Source organism: Polistes fuscatus, unplaced genomic scaffold, assembly GCF_010416935.1.
Source record: "Polistes fuscatus isolate 324 unplaced genomic scaffold, CU_Pfus_HIC Scaffold27, whole genome shotgun sequence".
Lineage (NCBI taxonomy): Eukaryota > Metazoa > Arthropoda > Insecta > Hymenoptera > Vespidae > Polistes > Polistes fuscatus.
Genome location: NW_025113104.1, coordinates 841,704 through 866,569, shown reverse-complemented (window position 1 = coordinate 866,569; position 24,866 = coordinate 841,704). Strand labels below are relative to the sequence as shown.

The following is a 24,866-nucleotide window of genomic DNA, read 5'->3' as shown; positions in this document are numbered from 1 at the left end:
CCGGAACATCGGGAAATGGAAATTTATTCCGACCATTTCAGCCACAGCCAGTAACTGCACGGGCACCACCCAGAGCCATAACAAATTTTGAAAATAATTTTGGAAAAGGTGCTAATAATCAACCTGGGCAACAGAACTATAGATTTACACCCATGTCGATGGGCGCTGGAAATACCAGTGGGATAAGGGGGAATCTGGTTGGTAGATCGAATAACTTACCGACATCAAATAACAACGTAGCTAAACCGAATAACTTCGTACCAGGAGGAAGTAATTTCTTTAGGAATACGGGACCTTCTCATTTTATTTCGGAAGAGCTATATAATCAGGAAGAACAGGAAGAAACACCAGAATGTCAGGAGGAACTGGACGAGACACCGGACGAGACACCGGACGAGGACATGGCAACCGTTTACACCTCGGACGAAGACTCGGCCTTCTCTTTGCCCATAACGGAAAAAAACATTCACATGTTTAATTACAGTATAATAATTAAATCAGGAAGAGATTATGGAATAAAGACGACCAAGGATAAACTTAAAATACAATACACGGTAAAAATTAATGAAAATGACGCAGAGACACAGTTGCTCAAATTTTTCAGGGAAAACATCCACACTGATAAACAATATGGGATTTATTTCGCGGACGGAAATCTAGAAACCATCACGTATAGGTTATTAAGGGAACACTTCAACGGGAGATTGAAATTGATTAAAACCAACATCTGTACGCCTGTAATAGACCGGAAAAACTTCGTGGAAAAACTAGAGGAGTATCATAACCAAAACCATAACGGCATACAGGAAACTATAGCTCACTTTAAAAGAAAATTCTATACCATAAATATGGACCGTATCATTCAAAATTTCATAAATCAGTGTGAATTATGCTTGGAGAATAAATACGAAAGAAAACCCTATGAAACGGAGTCCTATGGCCCCATAATTGCCAATAGACCACTACAACACATACATATGGATATTTTTCATATTGGGAAAGAAAAGTTCTTAACCATCATAGACATATTTTCCAAATATGCTCAGGCCTATCACTTGATGGATGGAAACGCCACAACCATCTTAAATAAATTAAGACATTTCGCTTCACACCATAATTTTCCTGACAAAATCACCACGAGTAACGGCAGTGAATTTAATTCGGCTGTGTTCAGGGAATTTTGTCACATACATAAAATAGACTACCACCAAACTACCATTAATCGTCATACATCGAATGGACCCATAGAACGTTTGCATTCCACTTTAAAAGAAAAGTTGGGTATCTTAATGGAACAAAATCCCAGAGAAGCGATCAAAAACCATATGACTACGGCAATTTTAATTTATAATCAAAGTATCCATTCAGCCACAAACTTTACGCCTTTTGCTCTTTTATACGGACCATACGAAGAGTTGCATAAACATGTAATCGAACCGGAAGCTGACACAATCGAAAAATATAATGAAATACGAAAAAATGAAATTTTTCCTTTCTATAATATCTTATATAATAAGCAGATGGATAAACAAAATTTACCTAACGACTCTGATAAAACATTAGAAAATAAGGAAATCTATATTAAAACGCATAAACAGCAGCGAGACAAAACGGCAGCTCGCTATCACAAAGTGCTTGTAAACAAACAGAAGGGACCCGCGTTAGAATGTTATGTACATGGTCAGCCCCGACGTTATAATCTAAGAAGTGCCAAGAAATTAAGAAAAATTTCTTATTCACAGGACCATGAAGATTGTGCGGATTCTACTACTCGCGACAATGCTGTAGGGGGTGACGGCGAAGAAGAAATGAATTCGACTCACTACGATTTCCGACAGGGAATTGGGAGAATCATATCGGAATATCACTATATACATTTCAATCTAAACATCCACAATCTCCGGGGCACATACACACAAATCCTTACAAATTACCACATGCTATCCCTAAGACAGGAACTTAAAGAGTCGGGATTACTAAAGCAGGCAGCAATCATGTGCGATGAGATACGCCAGAATCTCGATCAGATAGCACCCCTTAATAAAAGAAGCAAGAAAGGCTTGGTAGACGGATTGGGCACAGCGATTAAATATTTTTTCGGAAACCCGGACGCGGAAGATCTAAGAAAAATCAATAGTAATCTGGATTTACTTAATCATCAACAACAAGAGGATATTATAACATTAAATAAATCAATAAGTATAATATACAAAATTGGCAAAATATAAACGCTAACACAGAAATTATTAACGGAAGTTTGTCAAACATATCAAAGGCTTTGATTAATCAGAACATCAAATTTAATATTTTTGAAGGAATAACCACTCTTATTATACAGGGGCAGCGCTTTCTCGATATGTTAGGCAAAATAAAAAGATCCTTTATTTTTTCAGAACAATTATTCGATCTGGAAATACTCACGTATGAACAAGTGTCAAATATTCGAACACACCTTTTAGAAATTTATTCTTATAAAGAACTTATGTTACATTATCATAGCTTGTTAGATTTTCGCTTTACTAAAGGAACAATCGTATTTACCCAAGACCATATCATATACACCCTTAAAATTCCTATCCTAAACCCTATCGAATTCACTTTGATCCAAAGACTTGCTACTATCAACAATAATAATCAAACGGAAATAATTACTACGCCTTGGACTTTAATGGGACCTACAATCAGGCTATCTGCAAGGGACTGTCCATTCATTGATAAGGGAGTATATTTATGCAGACAGATAACGACGGCCAAAACAGCGTCGGTCGTTGTGCATGTGGATTCGTTGCTGATGCTTATTTACAAGTTTCTGGAGATTCGACATTAATATCGAGTAACTACCTAATAAAGGTTAGACATGGTGGCAACGAAACGATGATCAAAGGAACACACCTGATACGAGAGAGTAACCTACAAATTCAAGGATACAGATCCGACGAGGATCTGGGGGAAATAGAGCAAGTCAGTCTCTTACAACCTCTTATAATCAAGAACCACCAACTGAATTTTGAACCGCTAAAAACCTTAGTCATACCAACTATAACTACACCAAAATTCATAACTCCTAATAAATCATTCGGACTAGAATTTCATACATCGATAACCTCAATCGCATTAGTTCTATTACTGATATCCGTTATGCTTATTTACTTATTGTATAAATGCAAGAATAGGAGGAGACAACATACCCCAGATGTCAAGGACGGGGACGTCCTTGAACTTCGGCAGGGAGGAGTTATATGATTCGGTCTCCAGGCATCTGGTTGCCGAGCGGCCAACGTCCTTATCATCATAGGTAGAATAAACATCCTCGATGCCCGAGCAAGGCGACTTGAGATAAAGGGCCGTTCAATTGGAATGCGATGGGGGGGGCACAAGGAAGTGCTTACCACCACTTCTCTCGTACCGGCGACGAATTACTCTTTGTCGGGCATTCAATCTGTAACGACGTATTAATCAGTAAAAGTATTTTAACCAACTTCTTTTAGTTTGATTATTTACTCACTTACCTGAACAAAATAAATCATTCGTTATTACTTACGTGTGTGAATTCATACCTCGTACACTGTAACATAACTCGCGCGTTACTTATGTTAGTATTAAATAAAATAATTGTGTCAGTCACCGGTGACCGGTGACATGAAACTTGACGTGTTAAAAATTAAATTCAAATTTGTAAATTGAACCAATCGAATTTAAAAAAAAAAATTTATTATAATTAGATAAAAAAAAGGAAAAAAAAGAAAATTAAATAAAAGCTCACAAAATTATAAATTTAATTACGCTCACTATATATACGATATTACGCACTCTATACCAACGTTCCAAAATACTCTAAAAATATTCGACGAAAAACCGTTACCGAAATGAACTGCAGAAAAAAGACGATTTGTTCGAGGGAATACAATAATACTGTATCATTGAGAATAGAGAAATAAAAAAGATCTCTTTAGTATCTACATAGTATAGTACTCATATTCATACGTATGCACGGGCTGTAGGCAAGGTTTCGTTGTTTGCCGGAATGTTATTACCGTAGAGCATGTCTGCCGTATAAAATATAGACTTCTAATACTATAATAAAAAACGTATTATAACGTATTAACGTATTTTAGATTTGTAAAAGTACATTTAATTACGGATTCTAACGAACTTTGGTAAATCAGTAGTATACTTTTAAGGTGTTATCGTGGTAAAATATTTTTATCTATCGGCCAGCCAATTTTAAGAAAAGAGCTTGTAAAGTTTTTCTTTTTCTTATATCCGTGTTATATTATTTTAAATCTAACCACTCTAATAAGTGGAGCATAGGCGTAAGTAATAGTGTTCTCGCTTCTCGGGATATTAGTAGTTATTATTCGATCTTTTTTGGGGTAAGTATTTTTTTGTATAAGTTTTTTCTATCTATAAGTTTAAAAATTTTTTTTTTCTTATTTCTTAATTTTTAATTATATATACAGAAAAGAGAATTAAAATTATTGCAAAAAAATTAGAAACAATAAATTTTTAACAGGTATATAAAAATATATAAAATTTCAACAGTAACAAACAACAAATATATATACTCTAATTATTAACAAGTTCATGTATATATAATATTAATATCATGCCTTCTAACAGATCAAGTTTGCTTCCTTTGTTACCAAAAGTTTTATAAAGCTACATTGATGATAACTACTAGCACCCTAAAAAAAGCAAAAGACATGAGTTATTAGGGACATTAAAATTTTATATATTTTTATATACCTGTTAAAAATACACCTTCCTTTATTTTATTTGCTCAAAATGATAAGGAATTTTATTATATCTAATTTTTTGTAATAATTTTAATTCTCTTTTTGTTATTATAATTAGAAATTAAGAAATACGAAAAAAAAATTTTATAAATTATAGATAGAAAAAGTTAAACAAATATTAAAACTTCCCCCAAAAAAGATCGAACCACTAACTAATTGGACGTGAGAAACGAAAACGCTACTCTACTTTTACCTTAGGCGCGGCGCCAACTTATTATAAGTAGTAAGATTTAAAAAGAATATATTCAACGGTTATAAGAAAAAACAAAATTTTAAAAGTTCTTTTCTCAAAATTTGCTGGCCAGTTGATGAAAATATTTTACCACGATAACACGTTAAAGGTATACTACTGAAATATCAAAAGTTCGTTATAAATGCGTTAGTGCTCTAGAGTGATGTTTCCTGGCAAGAAAAGGGGCGAACACGATTCGTCCATGACCAAAAATTTTGACGTTAAAACCAATATTTTTATTGTCCTTACATTTATTAATTGTTCTTACGTTCGAAAATAAACAGTACATTTCGTTATCGTAGTTACACCAAGCATGGAATTACGCTTACCTGTTTAAAAACTGTTTAAAAGTAATACTGCAGATGAGATCATTTGCAATATGATTTTTAAATATACTGTTTCTTGAATTTATATATTAACCAAATATAGTATTTTACTTGTGAGAAACGACAAATAGTATTTGCCATCTAGTGTCCAGTCGAAGAATTAACTGATTTTTCATATAAACGATTACATGAATGATACACCAAGCTGGCTATGACGCGTTTCCCAAGGCTTCGTAATACGGTGGCGCCACACACGTACTACGCACGCACACGTGCACACGTTCTTTATTATATTCTATATAAGACGACTTTACTACCTCTTCGGTCGGAAATATGACGGCACACACAAGCACACATTCAAACAACGCTTGTTGAAAAGAGTAGGGAGGCTACGAAGCACCGCTCACAGAGAAGACCGAGATAATAGGGAAGCCAGTATACTGTATTCTATCTCATTCTCTCGCAGGCTAAATCCTATAGTTATAAGTATATGTTTGTCTCTTTTTAATGTCGGTACGTCATTCTCGTTTCATCGGCTGCGTTCCACCGACTGTGTTTCATCGACTACGTCTCATCGGTTTCAAATCACAACGATCCTAAAGATATTTTCACTGAAAAAAAAAACGATTTATTCATGCTAAGTGTAGTTTTATATTAAAACCTAATAATTTATGTCTTTTTAATACATAGAAGGCTCCGAACATTGATGATGAAGGTAATCTTTAATATCTATCTATTAAATGTTTTGATAAACTATGTATTTTTAAGGTTATGTAATATATTTTATAGTTGCTGAAGAAGTTTCAATAAAGGGACGAAACGTTCAACAAGATCAAAACATAACGTTTTGATTTCTTTTTGAAGTTATACTTCTTTCGGCGCGTTTGGAAAAAAATTACAAGAGTGAATTTTTACGATATGCGTGCGCACTGACCAAGAAGTTTATAGGATGATGTTAGTCGGTATTTACGATGTGCGAGCAAAGTTATTTGAATCATTGAACTCTATGAAGTAAGTCGATAAATCTCCTTTACATTTAATGTGAACTGATTGGTATCTATATTCTGATATTTCTATATACACAACGCGTGTTTTATATCGATACAAATAGCAATTTTATTTATGTGTTTTGAAGTTATTTAATTATTACATACAGTGGTATTGATATTAAAAAACTGTGAATATCTTCAAAAATGTTTAAAAAACATTGATTATTCATGAATATTAGTAATAAAAGTCTTTTTTGAGATTAATTGAGATATGTATTATAATTTATTAGTTTTTTGAGGCTAACACTGAGGTATGTATTATTATATATTAGTTTTAATTTGTTTCATTTTTTCTCCAGTGTAATCATCAATTTAGGTTGAAAATGAATAAACTGGATAACATGCTGTGCGATTTTTTATGCCTTAACAATACGATGACAATTTTCTGATTTAAATCTAAGAATACCGATGAATTACAATCATTCTCTTTATCCTGATATTATAACAGACAATTGTAAGCAGAATAGTAATATTCTGTTCAATTAAAATACTTTACCGAGTAAAATATATGTATTATATTATTTTTTAATTCAATTTATGGTGCTCTACTTCTCTTTTTATATTTTTTATATATCATACGTAAATTGCTTTCTTAAATAGCTTTATCTAAGTATGCGGCTGACATACGGACCCCTCCCCCCCCAAACAACTCATTCATCGCTCCCATACACTCACAAAAGCGAGCATGGTGGGGGTTATTGAGACTGCGCGTGTCGCTATAATATGCGTATCTCTATAAACCGAAACTTAGTTAATGTTGGTGTGCTATTATGTAGGGCCCACTGTTATCTATCGTAGGAGAAGATTATATTACCTTTAGACCGATATTCATATAGATTCCCTCGGAAAATCTGTACCTTTTGTTCCCTATGGTATCGGAAGATAAGTGAATTTAGAAGGAAATATTCTAGGGAGAATTTCTAGGAAATGTTAGAAATATGAATACATTTCCAACTTTGTTGAAAGGCGCTTTGCATTGATGACAATGCCGGGGTATTATTAGCAATGACGGATTTCCGACTATGCCGATAACATATATAATTCTTTCTCGATTTTAGTTTACAGGAAATAGTAATAATCTAAGAGATTATTGAGATCCCCTTAAGAGGAGAGATCTAATGTTTGTCCTCGTTTTTGTTTACACGTGAAGGTATGGACAGGAAAATTCCGAGGACCTTAGAGTGGGATGCACTCCCACTCTAAGGCGTTACGTACGGTTAGAAGAAAGACCTATTGATAACCAATAGGAATCTGTAATTTTATAAGAAACGCCCTGTAGGGCAAAGAGAGTCCTTCCCCTTCCACTATATACGGGCTATACAGACAGACACCGGACCAAAGTGCGAGAGCCCTTTAAAAAAAAATATATAAGAGTTTTCTTGCTTTAAGTTGCATCGCGGTGGAGTTTGTATTTTTATATTTTCTTGTTTATTCTTAAAAAATAAGATCCATACTTGTACTACGTCGTATCAACTATTATTCACCCCGACATTTAACCGAACATGCAAAGAAAAGACTCACTCTTCTCATTCAAAACAAAATACTTAATTTTTACAATAATGCTTTTATTTTTCAGAATATTTGTGATATTGCACCCTTTATAGTTAAGAATACGAATACCGATATTCTATATGAAAACTGGAAACGTATAGTTTTTAAAATTTATTGTTTATTTGTAAAGTTAATTGTTACAATTGTTTTATTAGGAACTGTTCGATTAAAGGTCGGGGTGAATAACAGTTTTGACGAAGTAGTACAAAATATGGATCATATATTTTAACTAAACACAAGAAAATAGAACAAAATACAAGTAAAAAATTCCCTTTATATATATATCGTCGCACTTAAGGTTTAAACACTTACTGACTTCAGGCTTATTATAAATTATTCGTACTTATATATATATATGCATCTATCTCTGTATATCACTCTGTATGTAACTATGTATGTATGTAACTCTATATAAGCCTATATAACTTTCAATATTACTCCATTACTACTTTATTCCGGTCAGGTGTCCGTCTCTTATACCCCGCACATAGTGGGAGGGGAAGGACTCTCTTTATCCTACAGGGCGTTTCTTATTAAATCACAGATTCCTATTGGTCATCGATATTTATTTCTTTTAACGCATGTAACGCCTTAGCGAGAGAGTATCTTTCACAGCTATCGGAATTTTACCCGTTTAAACTTGCATTTGTTTACATAAGGAAGAACGAGCATGAGACCCTTTCTTTTGAGGAGACCGAATATATTAGAATTATTTCTATCGCCTGTAACCTAAGCTTTTAGAAAATATTACCTATTTATTTAGGTTTTTTCTTTAGATTATCAACACCTTTAGAATTCTTTATTCCCATAGAATTCCTATACAATATAAAAAAATAATATAAAAAATAATTTCTATCTCGTGCTGTAGGCTGCTCGGTTCGGCGTAATGTGACAGGAACAAATTATTGACAACAATATTAAATATTACCTTTCGTTAAATCTCAAAAAAATAGGTTTCTCTGGTTGCAAAGGTATTCTAAATTTTAGGTTAACATTTTCAACTGATACTGGATTGTCTATTCGAACAGTAAATTTTCTCAATATACTAGCAGTTATTACCTTCATTTTGGTCATAGCAAATATTTGACCTAAAAAAGAAATATTAAAATAACAAATACTTTATTGATCAACTATTTAGAATACTAATTCAAGAATGTATAAGAATATGCTTTTACCTATGCATCCTCTATTCCCAAAGCTGAACGGACGAAAACATTTCTCGTTATAATTTCCCGGGAAGAACCGATCAGGGTTAAATCTTAACGGATCAGTCCAATATTTATCTTTTCGGTGTAGTGAAAATATTGAAATAACTACGTGACAATTTTTTGGTATTATCACATTGTTGTTCACTTAATAAAATAAATAAATACATATTATTACTACATAAGACAGTAATGTCAATGGAAAGAAAATATAGAAAAAATATTTTCTTATATATAAATACCTTTTGTATCTCTAGACAGTTTGCGCGCAATAAATGGACCAACAGGAAATAGACGTAAAGTTTCCTTGATGACTCGATCAAGATATTTCATTTTCCTAGTATCTTCCATTGTAATAGGAAAATCTATTGGATCACTTGAGCCGTACAAATCGTACAACTCTTCGTATACTTGATTCTGGAATTGAAAAAGCCGTATACATGATACAAGTTTTGTATAAAAATATAATTGATTTTTAAAAGATAATGACAAATAAGATACTGCTTAAGTGCTATCTGTGCGTACTTGAATGTCCGGAAACGTGGCCAGCATTAAAAATAAAAATGAAAGTGTATTAGCGGCAGTATCGCTTCCCTAAAAAATAGTACAAAATGTTTTTTACTCTTAATGGATAAAAAGAAATTTCATCTAATCTGAAATAAATTCATCTTACTGCAAAAACTAATGTATTTATTTCATCTCGAATATCTGCCTCCGAATATTCTCCGGTCTCGTAAAATGATTTGAAAATGGCGTCTAGAAATGGACTGGTATCTTTTTCTTTAATTAGAAGAGCATAATAATATATTATTTATAATTATTATAAAAGGAATTTATCAATAAATACATTACTAAAAAAATATGTTTTTAAAAGATTATTCTTACTTGCATACGGACCTTTTTCTTCCCAGGTAAAGTTATCTTTGTGCATTGACTCTTTCTTTTTCTTTATAATCTTGACAAGTGAAAGTTATATACATAAATAAAATATTATTTTATTTTAAATAAGAATATTTAGTTAATGCTAGAAAATTTAAAATATAAATTTTTTTTTTTCATTTTTACCTCGTTCGTTATTTCATTCAAGATTGAATGATGTTCTTTTATCCATTTTCCCATAGATGAATTCTTAAATATAATATTTGGATGTAACCAGAGTTTCATTACTCTTTGTATAGTTATGTCTATCCCTCTAAATAAAAATTAAATTCACAATTAGAAGATAAATATGCAGTAATATTAGATTACCTTATAAATTTTAAAATATTCTTCTGATTATTACTTCGACATATATTCATCATATCTACAATCCGGATTACTCTGCAAATTTAAATCACTTTCCAACAGGCTATCTGTCAGTAAAAGAAAAATAATTTTCAGAAAATTTTAATGTCTCTATTTATTGTTTTTAAGCTTTTCAGAATATCCATATCTCACCATATATTATGTCCAACATACATAGGTGTACGTAATGCAAGAAATTTACGTTTTTTCCGTTAGTAGTTTCTAAAATGTTAGTTAGTCTGTTTGCATTTTTTACTATTGAGTCCACATAAGTTGAAACCATATTTTCTTTGAATACTGGATTTAAGATTCTTCGATGATTTTTCCATATCGATGCTTTAAATAAGAAAATAGTTCTTACTTTAATTTTTTATAGTGTTTTTTTGTCTATATTTAATAAATAAAAAATAAGAAAAGAGAGATCCTCAAATACAGTGATCTCCATTTTGGCGGTTTGGATTATTTGAAATTAAAAAATATGGTGGATTCTTTTAAAGGATAGATTAATAAAAATTAATAATTATTATTAATAAAAATTTTGATTTTTGACAAAATGGTCTATTTGAAAAAAAGTTTTTGTTTTTGACTAAAATTTTCGCTCTAAATTGTCAAAAAAAATAGTAATAAATATTTTTAAAATCATTCCTCCACTCAATACCTGAGGAATATATCTAAGAATATTGTGTAAAAATATAAGATAAATCGGTTGAGTTATTTCTGAGAAATCGAGATCACCGAATTTGAAAATACAGTTTTGAGAAAAACGCGTTTAAAGTTTCAAAGAGACGTTTACACATAGTTAAAAATTTTTGTTTGCAGCTTACATGAAGTGAAGAATATTTGCCGGATCGATTTGAAATTTTCAGAGAATATACTTAAATATATGTACATTCCGAAAATGCAAAAAAAAATCGACTTTTTTAAAATTCTAACTGCGTATAACCCCTTAAGTAACCTGATCTATCTAAAGAAACAAGGAACAGGGGAAACTCAACGAATCGATGCACGAGCGATGAAGGCAATCAGCGTTCAGCGATGAATAAGCGAGGTTTTGTGTTTTGTAATTGAGTTTTAAATAAATTTGTTTTTCCTATATTAAAAATCCTACAAAATTTTAGGGCTCAGCCGGGATTGAGAAGCTATAGTCTGCGAAGTGTAGGATTGCGGAAAAACAACAGCGAACACTGCGATAGCGAGTTTTGTGTGACTTCTTGCGATAGCGAAGAATTAGCGTTAAACAGCGTAACAGAGAGACTTGTGTGCAAAAGAGCGTGAAATAGAAGAAACAAAAGGAATCATGAGCGACGTACGTAAAGCGCCTTCGGAATTTTTGGTATCAGAATTGAAGGAGAAGTTGGCGGCATTGGGACTTGCCACGACTGGTGTTAAAAGCGAATTGATAGCCCGCCTTATGGAAGCTGATTCAACGGGTAATTGACTGACAGGAGACAGTATTGCGAGGAGTGATATAGAAGAAACGCGGAACACAACCGTAGCCTCGGTGAGTGAGGGTATAGATGAGCTTGCGCTTCTAAAACGAGAGATGGAAATCTTTCGAAGAGAGAAAGAAATAGCGGAAAGAAAAGTAGAATTAGCACGTAAGGAGATTGAGATCCTGCGAAGAACAGAACAAGTCCTGCTATTGGTCAATCATACGTGTTAGAAGAGGAGCACCTGCACAATCGGAGATAAATAAATTATCATTAAAAGCCGTTACCGAACTGATCGAGTATTTTGAAGGGGAGGCAGATGAATTTGTAATATGGGAAGACCACGTAAACTACCTGCGAGACATTTATCGTTTGACCGAAGACCAAGCAAAAGTGATGATCGTGCAGCGTTTAAAGGGGCGAGCGTGTTAGAGTGGTTCAGATCGCGAAGAGAATACCTGCATCTCACAGTAGATGAACTTTTATCTGAGTTGCGAAAAATGTTTCATCAACGAATCAGCAAGATGACCTTGCGAACGGGGTTCCAAGAACGTGTTTGGAAGCGTGACGAGACCTTCAGTGACTACTTCCATGAAAAGATTATTTTAGCAAATCGGATAGAGATCGATGAGGAAGAAATGATTGAATGTATCATCACTGGAATACCGGACCAATCGCTACGAGATCAGGCAAGAATGCATGGTCATAAAAAGAAGGAATCCCTTCTGACTTCGTTCGAGCATATATCGTTGCAAGGACGCTCGTAGCAAACGAAGATGGACAGCTCGACGACGCGTCGAGGCAACATAGGCGTAAGCGTTAGAGAAAGGATAAGTAGCGTATCAAAGAACCGTTTGAGGTGTCAAAATTGTGGCGCAATAAGTTATTCTAGCGAGGAATGTTCATATAATAGTAGAGGCCCGAAATGCTTCGAATGTAGAGAGTTTGGTCATATCGCGATGAATTGTCCTAAAAAGCGTGCTATTAACCAAAATTCGGACCGCGGCACCGACTTTACTACGTGTGAATTTGAGGAATTTCAAAAGGATCGCGATAAACTCAGAGATATACTGTTCGAGACCAGTTGCGGAAGGTGCAGAGAGAAAATATGTGTGGTTGTCTAAACTTTATGTACTATCATAAGAAAAGGAAACGATTTTTACCAGCAATCCTCTGGAAGACATACTTAAAAAATACTGTATTGCAATTTTATATAGATATTTGTTTTGTACTAATAAAGAAGGAAGCACGTGAACTTATACTTTACCTGGTGCAGTAAACAATCCATTACCCAAAGAAAATTTCATAAAGTCATATACAGAACTTTTTTCATAACCGTTAGAACTGTTTGATAAAATCTAAAGGGAAAAAAAAAAACTAGTATAAAAAACTAGTATAAAAAAAATCGGAAATTAAGAAGAAAATCTTATTCAGAGAAATCGTTTCTAAAGAAGTGCAGTAAATTTGATGAATCTTACCTTAATATTTTCAGGATCATCGAAGAAAACCATTAGTGTAAGGCCTAACCATAATCTGCAGGGTGAAGAATAATCGGAAAACATTTTGATCAAATTACCGGTAATATCTAAAAAAAATATATTTAACATCGTTAGTGTAAATGTAGATATAATATATACATATTAAATAAAAAAATACCTTTCACATCACCGAAAAACATATTCAGGTTTCCAATCAAAGGATAAGCTTTAGGTCCCGAAAATTTTTTTGCCATGTTATACTCACGAAATTTATTTATTATATATTTAAGAACATAGAATAACATTATTATTATTATTGCTGTTGAAGCACTAACTTTATTTATATACCACATGTTTAGTTAAACAAATACAAAATTATAAAACGAGCAAAAATAGTTTTAAAATACTGCTGGGTCCTCTCTTGTAAGCCAGGAAGTGATATTAAGTTTACACTCCGCAGCGATTTCTTATATCTTTCGTGACTTAACAGAAACTAGGAAAGAATCATCAAACGGGGAACCTATTTAAGCAAGACCGAGATCATACTTTGTCCAGGTGTCAATGATAATTTTATCACGCGTGTAAGAAATTAGATAAAAAGCTGTATTTTATTAATTCATTTATTCCATGCGTATCAATACTAGTTTGCATACTCGGAATGTATCATCTACGTAGTTTTTTACGTTAGAAAAGAAGTTGATCGATGTTATAAACATAATTTTTTCTTAAAGAAATCTTGTTTTTCTCCCTTCCTTCTATTTGACTTTGTATTATGTTAGTAAATTATTACTAGATAAACGAGATACATTCGATGAGTAGTGAGAAGTGAATCGATTAAAGGTCAGATTGAAATATCTTCATTATGCATTATTATATAGAAGTATTAGTTTTTTTTTATTCGAGATGAGATTTGTAGTTTTTCTTATCTTACTGAAATGATAAATATTAATGTGCTAGACAAATTTTCCCTTGATCGCATGTCTTTTTCTTCTACGATTTATTATATATTTTTATTACGTATTTTATTACACGTCTATCTTGTCTGATAATGATACAATAGAAAATCATTAGAATATTATTGTTACATAGAAACGCAATAACCAAAGAACTAGTGGCCAGCAAACTGCATGTAATTTACTAAAATGCTAATTTCGTCCAATCAATCTCTAATACCTATAATAAATTAGGGGAAAACAAACTGAGCTTGACAGAGGTCCATATAACGTCACCCGGGTAGCACAGGTAAAAAATTTAGACCAACTTCAAGAGCATTTTACCAAGGCTATAATCTTGATATTTTATTATTTACTATTATTACTATAAAAAAATAATGGCAGACAATATTGTGACGGTTTTGAGGTTATGGCAGTCATTATAGGAAGTGCCAAGAAAAAAAAAATTTTAAATGTATTTTAACGCTTTGACGTGAAACACTTCTTGCTTCTCATTTTATGTATCTCGTTTGACTAGTAATTATTTATTAGCATAATACAAAGTCAAACAGAGGGAAGGGAGAAAAACAAGATTTCTTTCAGATGATACTATGTTTCTAACATTGATTAACTTCTTATAATGTAAAAAAACTACATAGATTGCGACTATGCAAAATAATATTATTACGCACGGAATAAATGAATGGATAAAATACGGCTTTTTATTTAATTTCGTCAACACGTGATGAAATTATCTTTACCCCTGGACAAAGTATGATTTTGGTCTAATCAATCTCTAATATCTACAATACATCTCTATTATCTATAATACAACTGAGCTCGGCGGCGGTTCATATAGCGTCACCCAGGTAGCACAGGTTCAAAATTTAAACCAACTTCAAGAGCTTTTTACCAAGACTGTCGTCAAGATATTTTATTATTTACTTGTATTATTATGCAGAAAAAAAAACGGCAGAAACTTGTGACGATTTTTAAGCTATGGCAGACACTTTTGAAAGTTAAAAAAAAATCAAATTTTAAATGTATTTTACTGAAATACGTTAATACGTTATATCACGTTCTTTATTATAGTATTATAAGTCTACATTTTATACGGTAGACATTTTTTCCGGTAATAACATCCCGGAACACAACGAAATCTTACATACAGCTCGTGCATACGCATGTATATGAGTACTATACTATATAGGGTCTTTCGCCAAACTCGACCACCTAAAATATCTTATTTATTTCGTACGATAGAAAAAAATGTTAGAACAAAAAAAATTTTCTGTCCAAAGACGCCAATATAATGATAGGCCGAAGTTTTGTTTCAAGGTCATTTTTTCGAGATATCAAGGTTATCGTATTTTTTTTAAAAGGGACTGCATATTTTTACTAGAATATTTTTATAAGTTATAAAAAACCGAATCCAACGATGTGCTATATATTGATCTTCAGGTGACCTTTACTAAAAAAATTGTGAAAAGTTTGTCAGGAACTTCATTACCCGCTCGGAGGACGGTAATAAAGAAACAAGTATGTACAATCAACGTGTAAGACACTCATACAAGCAAAAAATCTCATGTACAAGAGGTAAGGTTTCTTTGTCTGCTGGTATATTATTAACGGAGAGTATGTTTGCCATATAAAATGTAGGCTTCTAATATTATAATAAATAACATAAAAAGTTCAGATTGCTACATAAAATACATTTAAAATTTTTGTTGGCACTGTCAAAAGTGTCTGCCATAACTGTCTGCTATTATATTTTTTTAATAATAATTATAGTAAATAATAACATATTCAAATATTAGCCTTGATAAAATGCTTTTAAAATTGGTCTGAATTTTGTATCTTTGCTACTTGAGTGACGTCATAGGAATCGTGCCGAGCTTAGCTTCCTCTAAAGTACGGTAGGTATGAGAGATTGACTGGACGAAATTTGGACTTTGATAAAATATATTGTGTCGTTTTTTCATTGACTTTTAAGCTATTAATTGAGATAGTTAATGAAATAAATAATCGTGACAGTGATCCTGATGAAGAGAAGTCTGAACCAATTATGTTCACAGCAAAAGTCATCCGTGAAAGACTTGAATTAGGGCGAAAATTGTGTAATCAGTTTCTACAAAATGACCCGAATGTTGAACAAGCTCTCCTATTTCAGTGAGATATTAATAAACGCTTAACTCAATGTGAGGAGGTCTATAAATATTTGATCAAAAACCAAACACTATTTTTAATTACGAATTTCATTACCAAGGCTCGTCGATCTGAAATTGTTTCTAATTCATCTAACATCGTATTTGAATCGCATCGAGTACTATCGAGTGATGAAAGTAACATCGTACCAACCAGGAATAAAAGATTAGTAGTCAATGAAAGTGATAAAAGTAATTAAATTTTTAGTTAAATTTTCTAATTTATACTTCTTGTTTCTATATGTAAGATGAATTACATACATATACCTTTATATTCTTATCATTTTATGAATAGACTGTTATTTTTTTTTTTTAAGATATAGTTAGTTTTATTTTACGTTGAAATAAATGACTGAATAATGCACATTTTAGTTTGTTTATGATTTACACGGTTTTACGTATAAAAATCTACGATTTCGATTTACACGGTTTTCTAAGGAACCTATCTTCATTGTAAATCGGGGGATAGGTGTATTACATACTTTTCCTAGGCATTGTATATAATACCTAGACATTCTATAGAATGAGCTATAGACAAATGCTATTTAGGCAAAGTATGAAAAAAGGTCCTGATAAGGCTATTATATAAATGACGTGCATTCCTCAGAAATAGATATGTTATTCTGAAAAAATAAATAATGAGAGTGCCATTAAAAACAATGTATTCAAAGTAGGTAAAGAAAAATGAAAGTTGTAAAAAACAAAACCCTGACACAATTCTGACGTAACCCTGACGCCTTCTCTAACAGGATAAATGAGTTTACTTCTGTTTTTTACAATCATCACATCATAGCGATTCAACAACCAATAGTTCCTGGTTAGTCATTTTGGCTTCTTGTACATCATTTACTAACTTTAGGTTAGTAGTTTCAGTTAAGAAAATACTATTTTTTTGCAGCATTAACTCGAATTTTGGACAGTTCATCGTTGAATTGTTGTTTCATGTCTATACGACCACGACTCCTTCTCCAACACTACAGCTTGTTCCTCCATTTTCATGAAGCACAGAAAAAAATTAATTTTTTGTTAAAAAAATTTAATTAAAATTGCATATTTTGAAATTCCTGAACGAACCGCAAAGTGCAATTGGCAAATTCTAAACCTGAGGCGCACGTTAAAAGTCACGTGTCTTGCCTACGTGATATTCGAAACGAATTGGACATGTATTTCATACTTTGCTGGTTTCTCATTTGGTATTCTATAGAATGTATAGGAAATGTGTGAAATATGAATCGTTTCATACATTGCGGCTAGTTGTAGGTATTATATACAATGCCTAGGCATTCTATAGAATGTCAAATTTTAAACTTTGCCGGTAACATAATATATGTATCATATTTCTCCAAAAAAAATTTCACAAATCTATTTCATATAATATATATATATACGATAAAATGAATAAAATTATTTCTACGCAAAAATTTAATATTTTAATAATTGTTAAATAAAAAAAAATCTCTACGTATTATTTATTATATTATATATGTGATGACAATAATGAAAATATGAAAAATATACCATAGCTTCTCTATCATAAAATAATTATAAGTGATAAATGTTTATATGTAAAATCACAGATCTGACTGTATTTTTAAATTGTTATCATTTGACAATAATTATAACATGCTTCTTTTTCGCTCTTTATATACTTTCTTGAACATCGTCTGCAGCAATGTTAACAATGCGTTCTTCGTCTGGAGCGCGTCTTTTTCTGATTAAATATAACAGACATCTTTTTGCTAATTGTGGAATTATCACGTTATTATAGCAACACATTCCAATCAAAAGAATCGTAAAGCCAATGAGCTGCAAAAAGGTTTCATTAATAATTAATTCGGTGAATGTTGCTAATTGTAAATAATGTTAAACATTATGATGGTTGTCAATATTTGATAAACATATATTGTCAAAATGAAAAATATATTTTGTTTTCAAATATATAATTACCTGAAGATAATGAAAGTCTTGCCATCCAAATATCAATGAAAAAGCCCATATAACAATCGTTCGTATGCTATCTAAAATCATTCTTGTTGTAGCACTGATTTCCTTTGTCACACTAATACCAGCAAAGTTAAAAAATGCTATACTGAATGCTATTCCTATATAAAAGAAAAGAAAGAAAATATACGGTGTGTGTGAGTCATGGTTAATATAATTATTTTATATATTAAAATAATTTAATCTCATATTATCTAGTAGTAATATAAACTACTAATTTTACTAACCAACTATTGCCATCAATAATCTGCCATTATTTCCGATTTGTACAAAAGCATCTGCAGTAGCTTCAAGAGTTCCTCGTGAGTTATCCGCAAATGGTGGTGGTGCGTAAATAAAATTAAGAGGAATCATCACGAGGCATATGCCAATAAATCCAAAAATACCTAACAAAAATTCAAAGCTTGTTTACCATAATTTAAATTTATTTAGAAATGTGGATCGTAAAAATCATAAAAATTATTTAATATTTGCAAAATCAATACTCTTTTGTTAAAAGTATTCTTATGCATTACCTTCCCAACCAACTGCTTGTAATGCAGGAATATCTTGACCAGCTATAAATTTTTCTTCTATTACCATTTGGACCGCTGTTATTACCTAGTAAAAATAATATTTTTGATTTAATGGCTACACAGAAAAATTATACGAGTCACTTATTTGCCAAATCAATTAACTCTGTAAAATAAAAAGTAAAGAAAATTGATAAAATAATATAAATCATCGTATAATTTTATTATTAATGTTAAATAACCATAAAAACTATTTTCTTTGAGTGATATTAATCCTAGTAGTTTGATAAGAAAATTTAAAAACATTCTTAAAAATGTGTTAATTGTTTTAGCTTGTGAAATCTTTATATATTAAATGTAATTATACCTGTGCACAAATTATTAGTAGATCTCCAGTTAAAATAGAATTCAAACTAGTATCGTCGTTTCCCTTTATCATCATATCGCTCAAGCCAACAAGTGCTAAACCAATCATAACAAATATAATTCCAGTCCATTCTCTTCCACCGAAGGTTCTATTGAGGAAGCCCATCGAGAGAATACCAGTAAAAACTATAACAGCACCACGCAACATTTGAAAACTACTGGCATAAGTCAAATTAAGACCGACGTACATAATAGAAGTTGCTAACATATCACACATAGCTGGTATAAATAGGATGAATGCATTGAAATTACGAGATCCTTTGGTTAAGATATTATTATCTACAGAACCATCCTGTAAAATAATTATTTAGAATTAAACTAGATATTAAGAACAAAATACAAACATTAGTATTAGAAGTAACGCTTACATCTTTACGACAATAGTAACAATATGCAATTTTAAAAATGATAAGGCATAACATTTCGCCCAAAAACATAAATGAAGATTGCATAAATGGATGATTAAAGTGACGGGGTACTCCATCCTGTCCATCCGCTACTTGTTTATCAGCATACCTAAAATAAAAATGCAAAGGTTTACAAACTATTATTTTGTCCCTATTGATTGAAGAATATAATGAAACTTTTAATACGAGAACATATTATAATTTTTTTTACATATAAAGGATGTCTGAGGTTTCTCTGGACTTTAGCGTAATAAAAATAAAAATAAAAATAAAAATGTTATAAAAACATGGGTCATTTGAAACTTTATGAAATAGCGATGACAAAAATTTTAAATCACTAATTTCTTGTTCAAAATGCAGACCACCTACACGATTGTGTAGGTCCTATTACTGTAGGACAAAATGAATTTGCTTCATATAATTGTGAATATGCATTCGAAAATACTAGACGATGCAGTACTCTTCTGACAAGAAATCTGTATCGGTACTCTCTGATAGCAACCCGATTACTTTTGTTGAACAAACCATACGCATAATGAATGTCTTTAAAACTACTTTTTGTATCTCGATCAGTAATATTTCATAAGGAAACTTAAAGAAAATTGATACCGATTGAGAGTTATTAATTCACTTTGAAAAAGTATTATAAATATATAATATTATATAAACATATAATCTCGTTACTTAGTAAATGTGAACAAAACTTTTGAACAAATTTTCATGCACAAAATACGCTGACACTGTTTGGCCAAAGAAATCTCAGGTACTTTGTATATTATATATATAAAATACTTACTTTACAGATAGGGTATTAAATGATCCAGTAACTACCATAAGAACTGCTAAAATACATTGGTAATGTGTCCATGATAATTTATCCATCTTTGAAAAGTTGAATATACAATCTGAGAATAAATTATAAATGAATGTTAAACTTTTATAATTAGAATCTTTAATTTAATTAAAATAAACTTAAGATTCAATCTATATAATTCAAATACATAAGTTAGAATATGGAACAATAAATCATCATTTATATTTATTTGACGATACCACATAAAGCTTTGTTAATAGATATTGTATAATATAAGCATATCAGATATTTAATAGGTCTCTTATTTCATGTTGACAGTGGATTTTCTAAAAAGAAAATTCTAATATAATTCAATAAAATCATATTCTATTAATCGAATCTAGAGACACGATTATAAAAATTTAAAAATATGTTACTTCTTATTATTTGGAATGATATTTTCTAACAAAGGTATGCTTAAAAAATTGAAAATAAAAATAAATGAATAATAAATGCATAGATTCGAATTCAAATGTCAAAGTAATATATATATATATATATATTAAAACTCAATGAAGGTATATCAAATGATAAAAGAAAGATATTTAAATATTTCAAATAAACATAAAATTAAATTAACAAATACTGTGTTAAATAAGGTCGTATACTTTGACCGAACTCATAAGCACAAAGGATATCATCAAAAAAATGACGACTTAAACGCTCAACGTTTAAATTGAGTTATTTATATCGTTTTATTTTTATGAATAATCGAATTGGTTACTTACTATAATGTAATATTTATACGAGCGTCGAAAATTTTTAAATAAAATCTATAATCGCTTTATAAAAATACTTGGAAGTGTATACCATTGTCGAATTAATCTTTCTTTCACGACTTTTATAATGCAATTGACAGTTCGTAGTTTCGATTCTTGAAATGTCGCTGTGATCTGTTTTCAATCAGCTGTCGATAATGTAGAATACATACACTTTACATTTATCGACAGTGAATAAGTGACACAGATGAACAATTTAAATGAGAATTAAAAAGTTGACATAGAACCTCAACAGCTAAAAAAAATGATCAAGTACATTTAATTGCTAGTTATTTGCTAATTCAAAATCCATAATTGCTAACTTTTTAAATTAATTATTTAATCAGTTATTAATAATTGAAAATACAAAAACGTTTTTTCTCATTTCTAAGCAGAGCAATAAAGTTTTCTAGTGTTTTCTGTTTTCAATCAATTGCTTACTTTTTGTTTGTCCTGTTCCTCAACTTTATTTTAAGGTAAAAGCCCCCTCGGTTGGCCAGTTAAGCCGTTTTCTTTTTTAGAAAAATTATATTCATTCAATAAAATAACTTACATCTAAACTAATGGTTTAACCTGTAAGCTTGAGCTTTCAGCTTTGAATAAAAATAAAGAAAAGACAAATTATTCATAAATATTTTAATAATAAATTAAAAAAAACATAGATTTGCAATGTCCCTATTTTTAGCCAACTTTCTCCCTCTTTTGGCCACGCATGTCCCCTCATTTGGCCACTGAGCCTAAAAATTCAATTAAAGGAAAGAAAAATAATAAGTATGAGAGGTAAAATTAAAAAAAAATTAAATTATTATTATTAAATGTTACTAACAACATTATTATTTAATATAAAAGATAAAAGAGCTCTAATTATTAAGACTATTAAGGCAGTCGACAGATTAAAAAAGAATGAACTAAATAAAAATACTTTGCATGGACTTCCACATTGAAAAAAGACTTGAATCTTCTAGATCACCATTCCATGCTCCATCAATTCCGACCTCTGTGAATTTCTTAAGCGTATTTGGATCCATAAGACTTTCAAAAAGTGATAACAATCTCCGATTATCATCTTTTGGTGCTTCAATTTCATCAATATTTGTAGCTTCTGTAGATTTATTCCGTAATTTAGTATAATTTATGGCATTTGCTGAAAACGGAAACAAGCCTGTTGTTTTAAATCCGTTTCCCAGAATTGTTCGAGTATCGAGAGTATCAACAGCTGTTTTTAGTAATGAAGCAAAAGCTTCTTTAGTTATTTTCTGTCCATTATTTTTCATTCGCCAATCTGTTACAACTGTTCGCCACGCTAATTTCAAAGGATGAAAGAATGAAACATCAAGTGGTTGCAAAATGTGAGTGGCGTTTGGGTGCAAAGCAACCAGGACAATTTGTTTTTCTCGACAAAACTCACTCACAGTCATGGTCAAGTGCGATGAATGCCCATCGATATAAAGGACAACAGGAAATTTAATTTTATTATCTATTAGCCAAGGATAAAATATGTTAGCAATATATTCGAAGAAATTTTCTCCATTCATCCACCCGTTATCAGATTTTCCTGCAGCCCAGTCATGGGGCATATTTTCACGAATATTATTAGGAACACGTTTGTATGAAAACACCACTAATGGAGGTGCTAAATCACCAGCTGCATTAGCAACAAATAGAGTAGTTAAACATTCCTTGTCGTTATTTTGAATTATATTGTAAACAGATTTTTTACCTTTTTTCACAAAAACTTTGTCACTTTTTGGAGCTAGCATGAATGCCGACTCATCACCATTGAATACTCTATTAGATTCAATATTTAGCAGAGACTTTTGTTTAAGCTCTATTTCAACTTCAGAAAACCATTTTTTGATACTAAATTCCGAAATAGAAGCTCTGCATGCTGTCAAATTTTGAGCAATGCGTTTGGAGAGTTCTGGGTGACGATTCAAAAATCCATTTAACCAGCTACGACCAGGAATTCCGTCTGTAAAAGGATTTTCTCTCTGTAATTTTATTAAGAGAAGTTTTACACTGTTGAGTAATTGTATCTTGGTTACAGGAAATCCATTATCGCTCATTAAAAGCATCCAAGAAACTAAATGTTTTTCCTCGTTTTCCTTCAATACTGTTGGCGGACCACCTTTCTTGATTTTCGGAGATGAATCTTTTACTTTATTATTCAGTGTCGATCTTGGAATCTTGTATTTTTTACTGACAACTCTTATTGATTGTCCACGTTGCACTTCTGCAACTGCTGCTTTTAGTTGTGCATATGTGTATTTCCATAGCTTGGGATCCTTATTTTTTGATTTAACCATGTTTCCTATTTAAAATAAATAATTAATTAATAACTAATTTATTAAATAAATCAAAATTGAATAATTCAAAACTCGTGTACAAAGAAATTAATTACTCATTAGTATTAAAAAAACTAGTTGAATACTTTATGTACAAATATATATAACCTCAAAGCGAATAGCCATAAGTTGGCTAATGATAAAAACAGAGGCAATAATACTGTCTCCATGCTTGGCCACCATATTTTTAATGGAGAATAATTAAAAATCACTTAATTTTCAATTTCTATAATAATTTTAAGCTATGTTAATTGCAGAAAAAAAAATATTTTGGTTGCTATTGTCAAAAATGAAATATATAGGTTAATAAAAATCACAGTATCCTTACCTTACTTAACAAGAAGCCATCCAAAAACAGAAGTCTTGCACAACTTTATTTTTTTTCGTTTTTAAATATATTTTTAAAATAATCCGAATTACTTTCAATGATATTTTAAAATTAGAATTTTTTTTTTTAGAAACTGTCACCATGTGCACATCAGCATATAATTTATAATCACTGTTGTGGCATAAAGTGGCCAATAGAGGGGGCCTGGCCAACCGAGGGAGCTTTTACCTTATTAAATATTTTTTATTTATCGTTAATTAGTTGAAAATAATTATTACACTTTGAATAATTATAAAATGAGTAAGAGATATGTTATACGCATGCGCAACCACAAATTCAAGGCGCAAGCGCACTTTGAAAAAAATGATAGTAAGGTTGGTATACTTGCAGAGGATATATTTTAAAATTGATTTTCAATGTAACAACTTATAGGGTAGTGAAAAGAAAAAAAATTATAATTTAAAAAATATTTACCTATTGTTTATACATTATGAACGATTAACCTATTTCTTTTCACTACCCTATAAGTTATTACTTTGGAAATCAACTTTAAATATATCTCCTGCAGGTATATATATATATATACCAACCTTACTTTCATGTTTTTCAAAGTGCGCTTGCGCATGCGTACAACATATCTCCCACTTATAACGTCACCATTTCATAATTTTATTCAAAGTGTAATAATTATTTTCAACTAATTAACGATAAATAAAAAATATTTAATAAAATAAAGTTGAGGAGCCGGA

At 31.1% G+C, this 24,866-nt stretch overlaps 3 protein-coding genes and 2 long non-coding RNA genes across 10 annotated transcripts; 2 read left to right on the top strand and 3 right to left on the bottom strand.

Annotated features, from left to right (window-relative positions):
- The first annotated feature begins 5,594 nt into the window (after nt 1-5,594).
- LOC122518923 lies at nt 5,595-6,908 on the top strand. The gene is made up of 3 exons (XR_006304183.1): nt 5,595-6,069; nt 6,144-6,365; nt 6,703-6,908. It is a non-coding gene; the product is annotated as an uncharacterized LOC122518923 (long non-coding RNA).
- A 1,144-nt stretch (nt 6,909-8,052) lies between these two features.
- On the bottom strand, nt 8,053-17,882 carry LOC122518922 (cytochrome P450 4C1-like). 2 transcript variants are annotated; one of them, XM_043638077.1, is made up of 12 exons: nt 13,530-17,882; nt 13,352-13,458; nt 13,141-13,231; nt 10,597-10,779; nt 10,442-10,511; nt 10,225-10,351; nt 10,045-10,114; nt 9,833-9,939; nt 9,685-9,753; nt 9,402-9,576; nt 9,130-9,306; nt 8,053-9,042 (listed from the first exon to the last, which is right to left on the bottom strand). In XM_043638077.1, the coding sequence occupies exons 1-12, from the start codon at nt 13,702-13,704 to the stop codon at nt 8,879-8,881; spliced, it is 1,515 nt and encodes a 504-aa protein (XP_043494012.1). In that variant the 5' UTR covers nt 13,705-17,882; the 3' UTR covers nt 8,053-8,878. The 2 variants fall into 2 exon arrangements, with proteins under 2 accessions (XP_043494012.1, XP_043494013.1); XM_043638078.1 differs by having other exon boundaries at nt 10,057-10,114.
- On the top strand, nt 11,343-13,132 carry LOC122518924. Its single transcript, XR_006304184.1, has 2 exons — nt 11,343-11,491; nt 11,562-13,132. It is a non-coding gene; the product is annotated as an uncharacterized LOC122518924 (long non-coding RNA).
- A 169-nt stretch (nt 17,883-18,051) lies between the features above and the next one.
- Nucleotides 18,052-21,994, bottom strand: LOC122518921 (solute carrier family 35 member F6). Its single transcript, XM_043638076.1, has 9 exons — nt 21,886-21,994; nt 21,415-21,700; nt 20,630-20,738; nt 19,795-19,942; nt 19,368-19,718; nt 19,004-19,088; nt 18,716-18,874; nt 18,435-18,589; nt 18,052-18,293 (listed from the first exon to the last, which is right to left on the bottom strand). Exons 3-9 carry the CDS (start codon nt 20,713-20,715, stop codon nt 18,129-18,131), a joined length of 1,149 nt encoding a protein of 382 aa, XP_043494011.1. The 5' UTR covers nt 20,716-20,738; nt 21,415-21,700; nt 21,886-21,994; the 3' UTR covers nt 18,052-18,128.
- An 80-nt stretch (nt 21,995-22,074) lies between these two features.
- LOC122518920 (MFS-type transporter clz9-like) lies at nt 22,075-24,163 on the bottom strand. 5 transcript variants are annotated; one of them, XM_043638074.1, is made up of 6 exons: nt 24,118-24,163; nt 23,490-23,755; nt 23,165-23,397; nt 22,853-23,089; nt 22,367-22,747; nt 22,150-22,181 (listed from the first exon to the last, which is right to left on the bottom strand). In XM_043638074.1, exons 2-6 carry the CDS (start codon nt 23,498-23,500, stop codon nt 22,165-22,167), a joined length of 879 nt encoding a protein of 292 aa, XP_043494009.1. In that variant the 5' UTR covers nt 23,501-23,755; nt 24,118-24,163; the 3' UTR covers nt 22,150-22,164. The 5 variants fall into 5 exon arrangements, 4 of the variants coding, with proteins under 4 accessions (XP_043494007.1, XP_043494009.1, XP_043494010.1 ...); XM_043638075.1 differs by having other exon boundaries at nt 22,367-22,588; XM_043638072.1 differs by having other exon boundaries at nt 22,075-22,181; nt 22,440-23,089.
- Between the last annotated feature and the right edge of the window lie 703 nt (nt 24,164-24,866).